The following is a 15,172-nucleotide window of genomic DNA, read 5'->3' as shown; positions in this document are numbered from 1 at the left end:
TTCATTTTTACTTTCTACTGGACTCATGGATTCCTGTGTTGCTCAAATGCTCACCACTCATCACTATCAGTACTTATTTTGATGTACATATTGCCAAAGACTTGGCCAACAGGAGCTCCTTCAAGCTGGCTCCTGTGTCCTTTTGACATATCTTCAGGTCACCTGGGCAAAGTGCTTAACCTCAAAACCCTCAGGCTCCATATCTATAAAATAGGGATAATATTACTATCCACCTCATATTTCACCATTTTAAGGATCAAATGAAACAAATAAACACAGACAATGCTTCAGCACACAGCCAGCACACACATTCGGTGAAAGTTGCAGCTATAATTAGTAAGAGTAATGACATATTCACCACTCAGAAACAGGGTCCTCTCAGGAGTCCCTGTGAGCAGAGTCATGTTCAAAAGTCAACACAGACCAAGAAGGGAAGCATGAGAATGGCTTTTCTCACCACAACACTCTGATGAATGATTTTGATTTTCTTCATGCTTTTCTTCACTTTATCAAAAAATAGAGAGAGAGAGAGAGAATAATAAAATAAATAAAGAGAAGGACTTTCTGTGCTGCTGTGAAAGTCCTTACCTCGAGATCGAGACCATCCTGGTTAACACGGTGAAACCCCGTCTCTACTAAAAAATACAAAAAACTAGCCGGCCGGGGTGGCGGACGCCTGTAGTCCCAGCTACTCGGGAGGCTGAGGCAGGAGAATGGCCTGAACCCGGGAGGCGGAGCTTGCAGTGAGCTGAGATCCGGCCACTGCACTCCAGCCGGGGGAAAAGCGCGAGACCCCGCCAAAAAAAAAAAAAAAAAAAAAAATAAAAAAAAGAAAGTCCTTACCTCAAACGCAGCGCAGGATTTGATTGGATAGAGGTAAAGGTTGGTGACAACAAGTGGCCCAAGGGCCCCCTGCAGGACTCCTGCAGCTTTCTCTGAAGGAATCTGCTGGGTTCTGGCGACGTCACACACAGGTGGGGCCACAGGCACAGCATTTACAGTAGTAGATGAGTTGTTCCAAACTCCGGAGCCTGTGAGGGCATCTTCCTGAGGCAAGAGGCTATGTCTGCCCATGACAGCAGGTGTAACGTCAGCCTGGCTCTCTGCTGATGGGGCTCCAGCCTCCCCGGTGTCAGCATGGGTCTGAGAGACAGGCCAGTCCCCTGATGAGTGCAGGCGGGTGTCTATGATGAACCTAAGAAAGGCCTGGACATCATCCAGCGTTGACATGTATCCAAATGAAATCCTCACAGATCCTGTGGGCTGCCCATCTATGAGGTCCATATTGTCCCCACAGACGTGACCAGCCTAGGATAAGAGGGAAGCGCATCAGCCAGATGACCCCTTTCTCATAGAGACATTGCAAACAGTTTGACAAAATAAATTTTGTTAATTTTAAAATTAACCCAGGAAAACAGAACTGCAACATTAATATGCGCTGTGCATCTGAGACATAGCTCAGCTCTCTACACACAGGGGACAGGATCTCATTTTGCTCAACTGTAAATTGGGACCAATATCAATCTCAACGGGCCATTAAAAACTTTAATAGAAATACTTCATGGAAAGCATTTACCTAGAGCCAGGCACAGGGCTGGCTCACAGAGGGGTCAAAACACAGACTAAGGTTTCAGAAGCACCAAGGGGTCAACCTCAAGGTCTACCCGAGGCTGAGATGGGAGAAACATCACTGGTCACCCTCGTTAGCCTCTCAGTACTGAGGGGAGGCCTGCATCCCTGAGAGCTGCCCCTTGACAACAGGGAAAGGCAGAGATGCTTCCCCTGCAAATGACCAGCCTCGGGCCACTGTGAAGGCCAAGGTCAGCTTGAGTGCCTCTGCCGGGAGGTGGGGAAGAAAGACAGGAGAATCTCAGTCTCCGAGCCCGGCTGCCTGGTGTTGGTCACTGGTCAGCACAGTGCATGGAGCAGCCCCGGACAAACCTCGGTGCTGGATCCAGGTCAGACACCCGAAGAAATGGAGCCACAGCATTCCATAGGACCAAATATTCTCTATGGAGCTGTGTTTGTGTTCTGAGCCTCCCTCTCCCTCTCTATTTCTTCTCCTCCCTCTCTCCTATCTCCTCCCTCTCCTTCTCTCCTATCCCTCTTTCTTTTTAAACAAAACTCAGTTCATGGTTAGTTGAGATCTAGTACATACAATATTTCATGGCAACCAAAGGAAAATCAAATCAGAAACTCAAACCAATAAAGACTCTTTGCCACTCAAATTATTCCTAATGAAATGGTTCAAAACAGGCTATGCGCCCTGGAAGTGAAAACGTTAGCCTGGGGGAGAGACAGGGAGGGAATCTGGGAGACGCAGAATCCCTGGAGCCCTAGAAGATTCCACTCCGCACCCAACCCAGACGTCGGCTAACTCTAGCTTGGAGGTTGCATTGTGAGGGCTGGAACCAGGTGGCGCAACATCCTTGCCACACCCCTGTTAACACCTCCCCTTGCCTTGTAATGGTTGGCCTCAGTAAAACTAAACTAAAAAGTCTGCTATAAAGATAATATCTTGAAGCATTTTCTTTTCTTTTCTTTTCTTTTCGGGTTTTTTTTTTTTTTTTTTTTTTTTAAGACGGAGTTTCACTCTTGTTGCCCAGGCTGAAGTGTAATGGCACAGTCTCGGCTCACCACCACAACCTCCAACCCAGTTCAAGCAATTCTCTGCCTCAGCCTCCTGAGCAGCTGGGATTACAGGCATGCGCCACCACATTTGACTAATTTTATATTTTCAGTAGAGACAGGGTTTCTCCATGTTGGTCAGACTGGTCATGAACTCCTTACCTCAGGTGACTCGCCTGCCTTGGCCTCCCAAAGTGCTGGGATTACAGGCTTGAGCCACCGCACCTGGCTTTTTTTTTTTTTGAGACGGAGTCTTGCTCTGTCATCCAGGCTGGAGTGCAATGGTATGACCTCGGCTCACTGCAACCTCTGCCTCCTGGGCTCAAGCAATTCTGCCTCAGTCTCCTGAGTAGCTAGGATTACAGGCGCATGCCATCATGCCTGGCTAATTTTTGCATCTTTAGTAGAGATGGCGTTTCACCATGTTAGCCAGGCTGGTCTCGAACTCCTGACCTCAGGTGATCCACCTGCCTTGGCCTCCCAAAGTGCTGGAGTTACAGGCGTGAGCCACTACAGCCGGCCTTCTTGAAGCATTTTCCATTTGTATTCCCTTTCCTTTGTACATGCACAGAGTAGGCGTGGAGAAATGAGTCTGCACAGCAGCCCCCACCCCAGTCGCGCAGGCAGCAACAGGTGTTCCTGGGTCTCGCTGACTGGTGTCCGGACTGCAGAGCCCTGTACCAACCTGAAAATGCTTCCTGACCATCTCGTTGCTTATGCCCAGGTGCCTCTGGCAGGCCCCAGTGTTACAGAAGCAGCCAGTTCGCAGGTGGATGTTGTAAAGACTGGCCATTTTGTCCACCTGTGGGTTTAATGTAACATGGAATGAGCTGTTACCAACGTGCAGTTTTACTCTGAGAGTTTCAGATCAGGATTTGGACCTCTCTTTCCTAATAATAAAATGATGATACAAGCCTGGAACTGTCCCCTAAAATGCCATGATCTATCATAGGTTAAACATTGTATAAAATGTTGCAGTGGGGCTGGAGACAGTGCCTTCTTGGCATCAGCTGCACAGGGTTGGACCACAGAGCGGGCGCCGTGAAGTGCTATTCCGCACAGGGTTGGACCACAGAGCAAGCCCCGTGAAGTGCTATTCCGAGCAGCCCCGCCTCAGCTCGCAGCCTGGACTCCAGGTGTTACTGTGTCCATGCTGAGTGTGATTGATTTGCTTTTCCTACTTTCTCCAACTTTCGGTTTAATCATAGAATTGCTTTTCAGTCCAGAAGTTCCCAAAGCTCTTTCCTGCCCTCTGGAGGCTCTGGGAGGTGGTTCGCATTCACATGAGGCCCTGGGATGTTTGCCCCAGCTCCTCCAGGCTGTGAGTCAAGGACTCCATTCCCCCAAGGGCCTGGGGGCCCAGTGGGAGTCCTCACCCTGGGGCTCAGGCTGAATTCAGCGGGAAGAGTCACTGAACTGCATTCAAGAAAATAAACACATCTTGCTCGGCTGGGTGAGCCTTTGAATTTTTCTCCCTGGGAAGTCACATGTGGGGTGGCCAGAGGTCACCGTGTGGTCAGCCAGGGATCTTGGCTGGGCAACGATGCCTCCCACAGACCCTTATCAAGACCATGGCAGCCTTCATCTTGGCCATCTCCTCTGGTGTGTCAGTGAGAAGAAACCATTCTCTGGGTTGAATCGAGGGGCTTCAGATGAACAATTCTGTTTCTTCACCCTTGGCTACTGGCCCACTGGCATGCAGACCTACTAGTGAATTCAGGAGTCTCCCAGCTCTAAGGTGAGTCCTGGCAGCTCTACTGGGCCCAGCCAACTCCATCTCCAGAGTCAGGTTTCCCTTCACCAGGCAATTCCTAGGGAGACCCCCGACCCCCTGTCCAGCTCCCACCAGGCTGAATTAGAGTCCGCGTGGCTGCCCCTCTCCTGCTCCCCCATATTCACCATTCCAGTTACTTTTGCTATGAAGTAGGCCACCCCAAACTAGGGAGAATAAAACAACCACCCTTTTATGCAGCTCACGGCTACAGTGTGGGAAAAATTAAAATTCAAACAGGGCACGGAGGAGATGTCTCCTCTCTGTCTCAAAATGTCCGGAGTCTCAGCTAGGAAGACTCGAAGGCTGGGAGTAGTTTGGCATCTGGGGGTTGGGATCATCTGGAGATTCCTTCACTCCTGGGTCTTTGTGGTCCCCAGGCTGGAAGGGCTTCAGAATTAGGACCACCAGCCACAGTCCTGAGCTTGGCCTCTCCGTGTGGCTTGGCATCCTTGCAGCACCCACAGCAGCCTCAGGGAACAAGACAGTAGCTGACAGGGTAACTCCAGGCTCCAAAGCTAGTGTCCCAGGGAACAAAGCCAACATGGCATCACCTCTTCTGATCTAGCCTTAGAAGCCATGCAGTGTCACCCTCCCGGCACCTGTTAGCTATGAGCGAGTCACAGATCAGCCCAGATTCCAGGGGAAGACCCATGGATCCCCAGCCCTCCATGGAGGAGTGTCAAAGTCGCATGGTAGGAGAGGATGTGAGCAGAAGACGCTGTTGCAGCCACATTTACCCTTTGTCCTAATTTCCCATTTATGCATCTGTCTCCTCTTGCCCTCAGCCCTGGGGAATCCCACACAGGCCCAGACTGTGCCCAGCCAGGTGAAGGACGTTGTTTGCTATGGCAAGATGAGCACAGCATTCAGGGAGGACTGAGAAACTGGCCCAGCAACAATGCGCTGGAGGCTCCCAGCCTGGGAGCCTTTGTACCCAACATTTATTGAGCACTTACTTTATCCTGGGTGCTGTGCTAAGGGATGTATATACTGTATCTCATTTAATCCTTATATCAACACTATAATCAGGGTATATTGTTATCCCCATTTCACAGTCTTGGAGGGCTTAACTTGCCTAAGTTCACAGAGCCGGCAAGAGGCAGACAGACTCTGAGTCCCCACTCTTAACCACCATGCAGAGTGACTTCCAACAGTAGGAGAATAAAATTAGAGGCCTGGATATACCAAAACAAGAACCCAAAGCCTTCTCATTGGCAGCTAAATTCTTTACACATCTCCTGATGAAAAAGAGACAGCTAAACCCAACTGATGTTTCCGAAGGCCACCAAAAGCCCTGTGGAAATTCCCACATCGTGAAGTTCCCTGAACCAGGAAAAAATCATAACTGCACTTGCTTGAACTGGCACAGTTAGTCATGCCTTAGCCACTGAATCCATTCACATGGTGAGCTTCCTCTACCAATGCACGGAGGGAGAAACTCGTCCTGTGTCTAGCCCTGGGGAATGAGACTCCCCAGACACCTAGACACGCAGCCTCACATCCTGGTGATTCCTCTTATTGGAGGCTTCTTCTCCACCACCAATCCCATGCCCCTGCCACAGCACACACAATTACTTTTTTTTTTTTTTTTTGAGACAGAGTCTTGCTCTGTCACCCAGACTGGAGTGCAGTGGTGCAATCTCAGCTCATGGCAACCTCCACCTCTCGGGTTCAAGTGATTCTCCTGCCTCAGCCTCCTAAGTAACTGGGGTTACAGGTGTGTGCCACAACGCCCAGCTAATTTTTATATTTTTAGTAAAGACAGCGTTTTGCCATGTTGGCCAGGCTAGTCTCCAACTCCTGACCTCAGGTAATCTACCCACCTCGGCCTCCCAAAGTGCTGGGATTATAGGTGTGAGCCACCATGCCCAGGCACATTTACTTTTGATTCAAGAATAAAACTTATGTTATCAATGACCTAGAATAACATATTTAAGAAGGCAAACCTTTTGCCTCTGATGCATTTTCCACCTTCACCCCTCCAAAAGCATTTAAAATATTGTGCTTCTTAGTAATGTCAGGGCTGGTTCTGCCAGTAGTGACAGCTGAGGGCATGGGGGCGAGGGGTCTGCACAGCTGCCATACCCGAGAGACCACCTGTGGCTGTACAGTGTCTGCCCCTGAACACCAGTGAGGACCAACATCTTCCCCAGGAGAACATTCCCCAAGTGTATTCTTTAGAAAGTGTATGGCTATTCAGAAAAGTGGGAGAAAAGATTCCTTGGGAGATGAATTTTGTTTGGGAAATCTAGGGTTTAGCAAATGTGGGTTGACTCCCTAACTCATTCTATAAGGACAGCATCATTTTAATACCAAAACATGGCAGAGATACAATGAAGAAAGAAAACTTCAGGCCAATACCCATGATGAACATAGACACAAAAATCCTCAACAAAATACTAACAAATCAAATCCAGCAGCACATTAAAGAGCTAATCCAGCCAGGTACAGTGGTGCACACCTGTAATTGCAGCACCTTGGGAGGCCGAGGTGGGCAGATTGATTGAGCTCAGGTGTTCAAGACCAGCCTGGGCAACACGACAAAACCCTGTTTCTACAAAAAATACCAAAAAATTAGCCAGGTGTCACTACTGGGAATCTACCCAAAGAAAACGTCATTATGTGGAAAAGACACACACATACACATTTATAGCAGCACAATTCACAATTGCAAAATATGGAACCAACCTCAATGCCTATCAACCAATGAGTGGATAAAGAAAATGTGGCGTATATACACCATGGAATACTACTCAGCCATAAAATGAAACAAAACAATGGGCTTTGCAGCAACTTGAGTGGAGCTGGAGGCCATTATTCTAAGTGACGTAACTCAGGAATGGAAAACCGAATATCTTATGTTCTCACTTATAAGTGGGAGCTAAGGTAAGAGGATTCAAAGGCATAAGAATGATATAATGGACTTTGGGGACTCAGTGGGGAAGGATGGGATGAGGGAGGGATAAAAGACTACATATTGGGTACTATGTGTACACTGCTTGGGTGATGGGTGCACCAAAATCTCAGAAAACACCACCAAAGAACTTATCCATGTAACCAAAAACCACCTGTACCACAAAAAAACTATTAAAATAAATTAGCTGGGCATGGTGGCATGTTCCTGTAGTCCCAGCTACTCAGGAAGCTGAGGTGGGAGGATCACTTAAGCCAGGAAGGTCAAGGCTGCAGTGAACCAAGATCGTGCCACTGAACTCCAGTCTGGGTGACAGAGTGAAACCTTATCTCCAAAAAAAAAAAAAGAAGAAGAAGAAGAAGAAAAAGCTAATCCACCATAATCAAGTAGGCTTTATTCCTGGGATGCAAAGCTGGTTCAACGTACACAAATCAATATGTGTGATTTATCACATAAACAGAACCAAAAACAAAAACCACATGATCATCTCAATAGACACAGAAAAGGTTTATAACAAAATTCAGCATCCCTTCTGTTAAAAACTCAACAAACTAAGAATCCAAGGAACATACATCAAAATAACAAGACCCATCTATGACAAAACCACACCCAACATTATACTGAATGGGCAAAAGCTGAAAGCACTTCCCTTGAAAACTGGCACAAGATAAGGATGACCTCTCTCACCACTCCTTTTCAACATAATACTGGAAGTCCTAGCCAGAGCAATTAGGCCAGAGAAACAAATAAAAGACATCCAAATACGAAGAGAAGAAGTCAAGCTATCTCTCTTCACTGATAACATGATTCCATACCTGGAAAATCCCATAATGTCTGCCCAGAGGCTCCTACAACTAATAAACAACTTCAGTAAAGTTTCAGGATACAAAATCAATGCATGAAAATCAGTAGCACTATTATACACAAATAATGGCCAAGTTGAAAGCCAAATCAAGAATGCAATCCCATTTATAATAGCCACAAAAATAATAAAATACCTAGGAATCCACCTTACCAGGGGGGATATCTACAATGAGAATTACAGAATACTGCTAAAAGAAATCAGACACCACGCAAACAAACAGAAAAACATTCCATACTCATGGATAGGAAGAATCAGTATTGTTAAGATGGCCATACTGCCCAAAGCAATTTACAGAGTCAATGATATTCCTATCAAACTACCAATGTCATTTTTCATGGAATTAGGAAAAAAACTACTCTAAAATCATATGGAACCAAAAAAGAGCCCAAATAGCCAAAGCAATCCTAAGCAAAAAGAATAAAGCTGAAGGCATCACACTACATGACATCAAATTATACTACAAGGCTATAGTAATCAAAACAGCATGGTTCTAGTACAAAAACAGACACATAAATCAATGGAAAAGGTTAGAGAGCCCAGAAATAAAGCCACACACCTACAACCATCAGATCTTTGACAAAGTAGACAATAACAAGCATTGGGGAAAAGACTCCCTATTCAATAAATGGTGCTGGGGTAACTGGCTATAGATATGCAGAAGATTGAAACTGGACCTTTCCTATCACCACATACAAAAATAAACTCAAGATAGATTAAGGACTTACGTGTAAACCCTAAAAGTATAAAAATCCTAGAAGAAAACCTAGGAAATACCATTCTGGACATAGGCCTTGAAAAAGACTTCATGATGAAGACTCCAAAAGCAATTGCAACAAAAGCAAAAATTGACAAATGAGGCCTAACTAAACTAATGAACATCTGCACAGCAAAAGAAGCTATCAACAGAGTAAACAGATAACCTACAGAATGAGAGAAAATATTTGCAAACTATGCATCTAATAAAGGTCTAATATCTGGAAGCTATAAGGAACTTAAATCAACAAGCAAAAAACAAACAACTCCATTAAAAATGGGCAAAGAATATGAACAGACCCTTATCAAAAGATGACATATATGCAGCCAATAGCATATGAAAAAATGTTTGACATCATTAATCATGAGAGAAATGCAAATTAAAACCACAATGAGATACCATCTCATACCAGTTGGAATAGCTATTATTAAAAAGTCAAAAATTAACATATGCTGGTGAGGTTGTGGATTAAAAGAAACACTTATACACTGCTAGTGGGAATGTAAATTAGCTCAGCCACTGTGGAAAGCAGTTTGGAGATTTCTAAAAGAATTTAAAACCAAACTACTATTGGCCCCGGCATGGTGGCTCATGCCTATAATCCCAGCACTTTGGGAGGCTAAGGCGGGTGGATCACATGAGGCCAAGAGTTTGAGACCAGCCTGGTCAACATGGTGAAACCCTGTCTCTACTAAAAATACAAAAATTAACCATGTGTGGTGGTGCACATCTGTAATCCCAGCTACTTGGGAGGCTGAGGCAGGAGAATCACTTGAACCCAGGAGGTGGAGGTTGCAATGAGCTGAGATTGTGCCACTGCACTCCAGCTTGGGCGACAAAGCGAGGTTGTCTCAAACAAACAAACAAACAAACAGAACTACCACTGAATCCAGCCATCCCAATTCCTTAATTAAATTACTGGGGTATACCTAAAGGAATATAAGTCATCCTACCATAAAGGCAAATGCACACATATCTTCATTGAAGCAATTTCTCAACAGCAAGGACATGGAATCAACCCATATGCACATCAGTGGTAGACTGGTTAAAGAAAATGTGGTACATATACACCCTGGGACACTACACAGCCACAAAAAAAAAATGAAACCAGTCCTTTGTAGCAACATGGTGCAGCTGGAGGCCATTATCCTAAGTGAATTAACATAGAAACAGAAAACTAAATACTGCATGTTCCCACTTATAAGTGGGAGCTAAACATTGAGTACACATGGACACAAAGAAGAAAACCACAGCCACCGGGGCCTACTTAAGGGTAGAAGGTGGGAGGAGGGGAAAATTGAGAAACTACCTATCAGGTACCCATGTAACAGGCCTGCACATGTATCCCCTGAACCGAAAATAAAAGCTGGAAGAACGCCGGGCACAGTGGCTCACATCTAATCCCAGCACTTTGGGAGGCTGAGACGGGCAGACCACCTGTGGTCAGGAGTTCAAGACCAGCCTGACCAACATGGTGAAACCCCATCTCTACTAAAATACAAAAATTAGCTAGGCATGGTGGCGCACACCTGTAGTCCCAGCTGTTCGGAAGGCTGAGGTGGGAGAATCACTTGAACCCAAGAGGTGGAGGTTGCAGTGAGCCGAGATCACGCCACTGCACTCCAGTCTGGGTAACGGTGCAAGAGCAAGACCCCATCTCAAAAAAAAAAAAAGTTGGAAGAAAAAATTAAAATAAAAATAAAGAGCCAGGTATCTCCCTCGCCCTCTCTCTTGCTTCCTCTCTGGTGGCACATACCAGTTCACATTTGCCTTCCTCCACGAGTAGAAGCAAACTAAGGTGTTCACCAATGCCCAGTCTTCCGTCAACAGAACCATGAGCCAAATAAACCTTTTTTTCTTTGTTAAAAACAAAATGTGGGCCGGGCACAGTGGCTCACACCTATAATCCCAGCACTTTGGGATGCCAATACAGGTGGATCACTTGAGGTCAGGAGTTCAAGACCAGCCTGGCCAAAATGGTGAAACCCCATCTCTACTAAAAATACAAAAGTTAGCCAGGTGTGGTGGTGCGTGCCTGTAATCCCAGCTACTTGGGAGGCTGAGGCATGAGAATCACTTGAACTCCAGAAGTGGAGGTTGCAGTAAGCCAAGATCATGCCATTGCACTCCAGCCTGGGTGAAAGAGCGAGACCCCATCTCAAAAAAATAAATAAAAATGTGGATGCGGATGTGCTTTCAAGGAAAAACCAGCACCATCTTCCAAACACCCAACAATTCAATCCATTCCCCACAGAGCTGCTCTGGGAATGACCTTTGGTTCCTGTTGTCCATCTGTGACATCCCGTCTGATAACCGCCTACCACCATGCCTGAGTGCTCAGTGCAACTCTGGACATTTTAGTGGACCAGGAAGTGAAGTGAGCAGCTTATTCAACTATAGCAGAGACCCAACGATTCCCCACCTGCCATCAGAAGAACTGGCCTCTTTCTTCCCATTTGACAGTTACCACTTTTGGCTGAGTAAAGAGGGCTGAAAAACGAGGGTGAATGAGAGTGAAAAGGCATGTGGTTGAGGACCAGGTGGCCTCTTCAACAGTGCATGGACTTTGTCACACTGCATTGCTCTCGTCTGGAACTCAGACGAGTTGTAATAAAGTCAGCAGGATGGAAAGAAAACCCACCTGGGAGTAACCAATGATGTTCCCTTTGTCATCCAGCACATTAAAATTGATGATCGGACCCTGAACCTCGGGGCTGCTGAACTCGGAATCGCTGTAAATCCTCACCACAGCGGCTCCGTTGGGGTACCGGAGAGAGGACAGGGCCACGTAGGTATACTGAGCCAAGGTGAAGGTGTGCTGCTTTATATTCTCCATTCCACCTCAAATCAATCATGAAACACAAGAGAATCATGACCTTTACGTAAATTCACTCATTCTTTTTTTTTTTTTTTTTTTTTTTTTTGAGACAGGGTCTCACTCTGTCACCCAGGCTGGAGTACAGTGGTAAGATCACGGCTCACTGCAGCCTCAACCTTCTGGGCTCAGGTGATCCTCTCACCTCAGCCTCCCAAGTAGCTGGGACTACAAGCATTCACCACCATGCCTGACTAATTTTTGTATTTTTTGGAGAGATGGAGTTTCACCATGTTGCCCAGGCTGGTCTCCAGCTCCTGGGCTCAAGGGATCCACCTGCGTCAGCCTCCCAAAGTGCTGGGATTACAGGCATGAGCCACCACGCCTGGCACCAATAACTCACTTTTAAGAAAACAAGTTTGTTATAACTGGCAAACTCTGACCTCACATTAATAAGTTTAAATGTGTGTAAATAGTGGATGGTACTGCCCTTATGACAAATGTTTAGGTGTTCAGTACTGAACAACAGAATTTTTCCATAGGCATTCCTGTCATCCTCTTTTTTATATATAATGTTACTTAAACATTTAGATATTTAGACCCTTTGGTAACAGATCACAAAATGTATGTTTTTTCCTCTAAACATGTTTTTGCTGTTTGTTTTTATTAATGTTTAAATCATTTTAAAACTACACAAAGCAATGAAGAATACATGCTTCCACATGAATGAACCTTGGAAATGTGCTAAGTGAAGCTAGACACAAAAGGACAAATGTTGTATGGTTCTACTTAGAGGAGTTACCAAGAATAGGCAAATCCACAGAGAAAAAAAAGTAGTTCCAAGGGTTGGAGGGGGAGGAAGAAATAGGGAGTTATTGTTTAATGGGTACAGAGTTTCTGTTTGGAATGACAGAGTTCTGGAAAGATAGTGGTGATGGTGGCATGACATTGTGAATGTACTTACTATGACTGAGTTGTACACTTAAAAATAGTTAAAATGGTAAATTTTATATTATGTATTTTTTACCACAATTTTTATTTTTTAAAAAAGGAACAATTACATAGGGAAAAAAAAAAAAATCAGGGTTTGCCATATTGTGGACTGGTACAGTCAACCTTTGCGTTCCAAGGTTCCTGGTCCTGATAGACCCTGTCAACTGCAGTTTGGGGGCCCTGTTAATATCTTTCCTTGGAAAATACTCACTACTTAGTGCCTGTTTTCATTGACTCCTCCCATTGTCCCAGATCATGCCCACTCACCTCCCTGCATTGCCATCAGGGCAACCCTCTCTTCCTGTGAATCCTGTCTGCCCCTAGTGTTGGGCTAAGACTAAGGTTAAGGCACTGAAGGGTCCCATTACTGTGACAAAAGAGCAATGGCCAGGAAAGAAAGCAGGCGTCATGCGAAGACCATCGGCAGATACAGTTGTTGGGTGCCCATGGTTAGGCATCAGTATGACCTGGGTTAAATCCTGGCCCTCCTGGTTTCCAGCTCCCTGGCCTGGAATGTGTTTAACCTCTTGGAGCATCAGCTTATTCATGGGCAGAGCTACCCCGTGGGGCAGTGGGGAGGACTCAGAAAGGCAAGAGCGGGTAAAGGCCTCAGGCTCTGTAACCATTCCCAGGACCCAGGGAGGCTCCTCCCATTCTGTGAAGCTATCAGTCTCCTGATTTGGAATGTCTTCTACCTGTTAAAATGTTATTTCAGCTGAAAAAACAGAAAGCAATCAAAAAACCCCACCTCATTCTCTTGCTCTCTGAAGTGGTTTTGAAGTTACTAGGAATCAAATTTAACTGCATGGAGTGCCAGTCACTTCCACAGACTCTGTCTCCTTCACCTGAATCACACCTGTGCCAGAGCTCCCTCAAGGACAAAACAACAGGAGCAAATTCCACAGGGATAGAAACGTCCACTGACCTGTGAGGCGTTCTAGGGTGTCAAATCCATGTTTTAGCGCGATCACATCAAGGAATGAGATGGTGCCATCTTCAAACCTATAACCACAGGGTGAGGAGAATAGGTCAAGCTGTGGCCAAAACAATCCATGTGCATTTTGTGGTATATAATGAGCTTTAGATTTTAGGCTTAGCTGTTGATATGATTTGGCTTTATGTCTCCACCCACATCTCGTCTCTAATTGTAATCCCCAGGTGTTGACAGATGGACATGGTAGGAGGTGACTGGATCATGGGGGTGGTTTCCCCCTTGCTGTTCTCATTTTGTGATAGTGAGGGAGTTCTCACGAGATCTGATGGTTTTATAAATGGCAGTTCCCCTGGGCTCTTCTGTGTCTCTCCTGCTGCCTTGTGAAGAAAGTGCCCGCTTCCCCTTCCACCATGATTGTAAGTTTCCTGAGGCCCCTCCAGCCATGCAGAACTGTGAGCCAACTAAACCTCCTTTGTTTATAAATTACCCAGTCTTGGGTAGTATCTTTATAGCAGTGTGAAATTGGACTAATAGAGCTGTAATCTATTAATACCTTCCCTCTGCTGTCTTATAAAACATTGCTCTGCCCTTCAGGATAGGGGGACTTTGTACACCAAGACCTGTCCGGCTGCCTCCGGCCCTGACCCGCTCTGCAGTTTTCTTGGGCTGCTCTAAATTTCGTAGGGTGGCCAGGTGCAGTGGCTCATGCTTGTTATCTCAACACTTTGGGAGGCCCGGGTGGGAGGATCACTTGAGGCCAAGAGTTTGAAACCACCTGCCATGCAACACAGCAAGACCCCATCTCTACAAAAAATTTTGTTAAAACTAGCCAGTTATTAATCGATTGATAATTATTTATTGATCAAATACTTAATAGATTCTTTCTTAAAAGAGGAGTTTTTTGTTTCTGTCAAGGGATGTACTTCACTGAGTTATAAAATACATAAAGTTAAGAACATAGTCAAGGTACCCGTTCAATAAACCTTTAGGTTGAGTATTAAATCTCTTGAGTTCTAGTCCTGAGTTCACAAGAAAAAAAAATTGGCTTATAATGGTAAATAAATATATTCAGCTTTCTGGGAATGTTGGCGTGTCGCCTGTTGTAAAGTCATCTACCTGAATCAAAGGAAAGAGGTCTGATCCCCCCCAGCCCACCCATGCCCTGGCCCCCAGTGAGCTGCCCCACTTCTCTTGGCCTTCAGGTGCCCTTATTGGCCAAATTAAATTTGAGGTGTCGCTTTGTTCTGCCTGTAAGTTACATTATATTATGCCTGTCATTCTTTTCTCATTTGGTTCTGTTACATGGTAAATTATCACACTTGGAGTCAAAAGGTTTTACATGAGCGTTCCTGTTTTAGAAGCCCCCCAACTATGGACAAGTCCTAAATAAAAGAGACATCAAATAGCCTCCTAACATTGATCCCCACCATTCTGATAATTCACCTATGTTAGCTCTAAAAGGACAGTATTATCACTTCTCTCTCTTTTTTTTTTT

General features: G+C 45.4%; 1 protein-coding gene across 3 annotated transcripts in view; it reads right to left on the bottom strand.

Annotated features, from left to right (window-relative positions):
* Window positions 1-15,172, bottom strand: part of MOCOS (molybdenum cofactor sulfurase) — a 61,383-nt gene that overhangs the window by 32,269 nt on the left and 13,942 nt on the right. For 2 of the 3 annotated variants that reach the window (XM_031658791.1, XM_031658792.1), the window contains exons 5-8: window positions 13,669-13,745; window positions 11,577-11,776; window positions 3,314-3,430; window positions 844-1,308 (exon numbers count right to left, since the gene is read on the bottom strand). In XM_031658791.1, coding sequence (XP_031514651.1) covers window positions 844-1,308; window positions 3,314-3,430; window positions 11,577-11,776; window positions 13,669-13,745 — 859 coding nt within the window. The remainder of the gene's footprint in view (window positions 1-843; window positions 1,309-3,313; window positions 3,431-11,576; window positions 11,777-13,668; window positions 13,746-15,172) is intronic. The other variant, XM_031658794.1, reaches the window with a different exon arrangement.

The sequence above is a fragment of the Papio anubis genome, chromosome 19 (assembly GCF_008728515.1).
Source record: "Papio anubis isolate 15944 chromosome 19, Panubis1.0, whole genome shotgun sequence".
In the NCBI taxonomy this organism is placed as follows: Eukaryota; Metazoa; Chordata; class Mammalia; order Primates; family Cercopithecidae; genus Papio; species Papio anubis.
Note: the sequence above shows the minus strand (reverse complement) of the source record. Positions and strands in the feature narration are given on the sequence as shown.